Raw genomic sequence first — 4,134 nt, forward strand, 5'->3', positions numbered from 1 at the left:
TGTGTGTGTGTGTGTGTGTGTGTGTGTGTGTGTGTGTGTGTGTGTGTGTGTGTGTGTGTGTGTGTGTGTTTCCAGGTCCAACATACTGTACAAATCAACTTGATGAATTGAATGATTGATTATATTAGCATCTTTAAAAGAGAAAAATTTACTTCAGTAATATTCATCAAAACTGACATAAGAATTTGGTCCAGGTTGGCCATCTCCAAGGTGCAGTTAGTCATGTCCAAAAATGTCCAACCACTCCGAACAAGCTTTCTTGGAACTGGAAAACCTATATTTTCTTTAAATATTAAAAGAGAGAGAAAAAATAGAGAACCATTATTTTTACTGAAGGGGTAACAGATATTCCCTGTGATTTGCACTTTAACTGACCCAAATCAAGAAAGTGCGGCAATTCGGACAGAGAGATTCCTCTGCTCTGCATGGCCTCGAGGGACTGCCCTGCACGTGAACACAAACACACACTCGCTAACGCACGAGACACTGTCGTTCTCTCCTTAGAAACCGTCATTCGCCGCCGCGCTCGTCCAATCGCTGGATGACTCCTCGGCTCATTAATCTCAGAACTAGATTCATCTCCGTGTGATGCCGTTTCCATCTCCGTCTGCCCCTCATCCCGCCCGCACCGAGGAGGAGATCCCCGTCTCGGCCGCGCCGCGAAGGCAGCGACGTCTGAAATGAGCGCTTGTACTTTAGATGACGCTCGATTGAAAGAGGATCCGCTCGCTGGCGATCTGCGCAACAGCTCCGTGACATCAAAGAAAGGATGCAAGACAGGCCGACGGACAACGGGGCTCCCGCTCCACCGAGAGGCTCGTCGTTTTTTATAGAGAATCTGCTGAGCAAGGGATGGGAGAAACGGGGGTCGGCATCGGCAGAAGCCGAGGAGAAAAGCGCACACGACACCGACAAGAGCCCCTCGGCTTTGGACTGCTGTGGCGCCACGTCCCGCTGCTCGTACAGAGACTTTCCGATGCAGTGGACCCGTGATGGGACTGTGGTGAACATCGGGGCTTTTGAAACACCACGCAGTGAGTAAAGATAAGATGAAACTTACATTTCAATGAACAAAGCTTTGGTTATTTTCTTTTGGTCCGCTGCGGAAAAGGGGAAACCTAAGCGTCCCACGCTTTTGAACACTGTGATGTACTTATTTCTTTATTAAAATGTACACGTCGATTCTGTTTGGTTAATAATCGATACTATATTTTAAATTAGAATTGTGCCTTTGTTAATTTGCCTTTGCTTAACTGTGCGTAAAAGGCCAGTAATTAAATATCGAAGATTTTAAGTTTTTTTTCATGTCGGCGTTAAACCTTTGCGGACTCAGTTTTTTTTTTCTCACCGGTTTTGGCTTTGGCAGACTGTAAAAGCTAGAATGCCTTAGATTGCCAAAGTGCTGCTCACTGCACGTTTAATTTCCAAGAGGAATGCCTGCTCAAACACTGTGTCATTGCTGCTATTCATTGTAAAAATCATTAAAAAAATATCAGAGGATTACATGCATGGATCAGGCACGACAACGTGACGATTTTACGCACATTTAGTGACATTTGTGCCACTGTCACCATCACATCAAAACTGAGCGCCCCTCCCTCTGATGTGCCACTTAATGGCTTTGACATCACCACAAGCTGCTGGTATAATTGTCAAATTGGTTGCTCACAGATATTTAAATGAAAATCTGATTAAAAAAAAAATACTATACGACTCACATTTGCATTGAGGTGGAAATAACAGCCTACAAAAGTTCACAATCTGGCCAAAATAACCAAAATAATTTATGCGCATCCCATCTCTCTGACCAAGCTGCTGGTTTATGTACTTTTGCTGTTCTGGCCGCTTATCATACCCAACTATTTATAATTTCCCCATCTCGATATTAGCCCGAGAAGATGGGAAGATAAGACTTGACTTGCTGGTATTTACACCGCTTCTGAATTTTCTAGTTTTGGTTCATTCTTCCGTGTTCAGAGATGTTTTGGAGAGCAAATGTGTCAGTTACCCCCGCCAGGGGGACCTTGCGTCTGCCTGGTTTGACACGTGACGATGTAAAGCATCATCAACTCCACTCAGCTTATTGCCAGGAAATTAATTTTTATTACCCCTATAAAAATGTCTACCAGCAGGAGGCTGATCGAGGAACCCATGTTTCGGATTTCATAGTGGTCAACTGGTAAATACGGGAATCAAAGGGGAAAGGGTGCAAGTTGGCAAATATTTACCTGGGCAGCAGGCTGTGGCCCTTCAGAAGCCCTTAATGTTTTTTTTTTTTTTTTTTTTTTTTTTTTTTTTTTTTTTTTTGGAAGTATATATGTTGACAGACATGAAATTTTCTAAATTTCAAAATAAGCACACAACTATATCCGTATGTTGTATTTTAACTCCAATATTTTGTGAGGATAACAAATGTACAGTTATTTAGAAATTATTATATCGGCAATAGCATTAATGAACGTCAGCGGTACCAACACAACACTTTAAGAACATACTAACTTGTATTATGATGGCGTTACTGTTGCGTCATCACTGGCCTGGCAATGTCTTTTTTTGTACAAATGAAAAAAAAATGCTGCAAATAGGATTGTAAAAAGCTTTAAGTTATGTGTGCACATTCGTCAGTTTATTGCAATTTGCAAGTGTAAAACAATTTTGATGCCAAGGATCCAACAAGATGTAATCCCCAATGATCCGTGGCCCTACTGTACTACGTTTTTAGTAAACAAGTGATTTAAATCACAACTGGCCTCTCCTGGGGTATAAAATAAAGCAGGGATGTGTAGATATGACATCACATTGGCACAAAATTTAATAATATTGCGCTTCTGAAGAAGCTCAATGAGCTACATTAGAAAAAAACAATAGAACTCGTAAGAAAGCGGAATATTTGGAATACGGACTGCACTGATGTTCTGTCCTCACGAGGAATGTTGTTTTGTCTCATTTCAAGGCCCGACATCAGATGACCCCAGCTGCGCACTATCGACCAGCGACAGGAACTCCCCCGCCGTTTCCGAACCGATAACTGAGAGCAGCGACGAAGCCGACCAAAAGACGGCCGACGGCAGCCTCACGGACGAGAACGAGGACGCGTCCAGTGGGCCGAACGCACGGCGCGAGCGGGACTCAGCGTCCGGCTCGTGCTCCGGTCGGAAGAAGAAGACCCGCACCGTGTTTAGTCGCAGCCAGGTGTTCCAGCTGGAGTCCACGTTTGACCTGAAGCGGTACCTGAGCAGCTCTGAGAGAGCGAGTCTGGCCGCGTCCCTGCACCTGACGGAGACTCAGGTGAAAATCTGGTTTCAGAACCGGAGGAACAAGTGGAAAAGGCAGCTGGCGGCAGATCTGGAGGCCTCGCACATCACGAACTCAACTCAGCGGGTGTTCAGAGTGCCGATTTTGTATCACGAGAGGCAAACTTCCGCTGGAGTTCTTGGTTTCAGCTTGAACGGACTTCCAGTTTCCCCCTCCTGGTCCGTCAACCATCCTCTGTCGCCGTTTGCCCACTCCGTGAATATGTTAAGCTCGCAGATGACCGGCTTGGTGTAGAAACTCAACCTGACTGAGAGAAAAAAAAAAAAAAAAAAAAAAACTTCAGATATTCACTCAGTCAATATAATTGTGCAATAACCCAGCATGCTGCAGAGGAAATGCGGTCTGCACCCAAAGATACGAAACAAAGAATTCATCATCTTAATATGGAGATATTCTATGTTTCTGTTCCTGAGGTTGTATAGAGTATGCTACAAATAAATAAGCACGGCCAGACTGACTGCAGCGGGTTGTATGTAATGTTTAAATACACGTATTTTTTGAAAAGTTTTATAGACTACTTAAAGTCACACATTTTTTTTTCCAACTTTGTCACTTTTTCACATAATTAGAAAAATAAATAAAACAATCATGCACTAAAATGTACGTCTTTGTTGTTATTGTGCTCCGATCCTTACCTAAATTGTGTTTGAATATTTCTAACTTTCTTCAAGTCAACTCACAGAGCATGTAGGGTTTTATTTTGGAAAATATTTTTTAAAATGAAGGTAATTCATTTTAAACATCTTGAAGTGTCCCCGTCAATTGTGCTCTTTGTACGTTTTATACACATAGCGCACTAAAAACCATTATATATATATA

General features: G+C 42.9%; 1 protein-coding gene across 1 annotated transcript; it reads left to right on the forward strand.

Moving 5' to 3' along the window:
* Positions 1-412: 412 nt before the first annotated feature.
* Positions 413-3,592, forward strand: hmx1 (H6 family homeobox 1). The gene is made up of 2 exons (XM_008408360.1): positions 413-1,034; positions 2,954-3,592. The coding sequence occupies exons 1-2, from the start codon at positions 770-772 to the stop codon at positions 3,547-3,549; spliced, it is 861 nt and encodes a 286-aa protein (XP_008406582.1). The 5' UTR covers positions 413-769; the 3' UTR covers positions 3,550-3,592.
* Positions 3,593-4,134: the final 542 nt, after the last annotated feature.

The sequence above is a fragment of the Poecilia reticulata genome, linkage group LG1 (genome assembly GCF_000633615.1).
Source record: "Poecilia reticulata strain Guanapo linkage group LG1, Guppy_female_1.0+MT, whole genome shotgun sequence".
NCBI lineage: Eukaryota > Metazoa > Chordata > Actinopteri > Cyprinodontiformes > Poeciliidae > Poecilia > Poecilia reticulata.

What these genes read in the sequence shown, in the direction of transcription:
- hmx1 (XM_008408360.1), top strand. Translation starts at nt 770, where the DNA reads ATGCAAGACAGGCCGACGGACAACGGGGCTCCCGCTCCACCGAGAGGC. An exon ending in GGCTTTTGAAACACCACGCA is followed by an intron (nt 1,035 to 2,953) that starts GTGAGTAAAGAT and finishes TCTCATTTCAAG; the next exon opens with GCCCGACATCAGATGACCCC.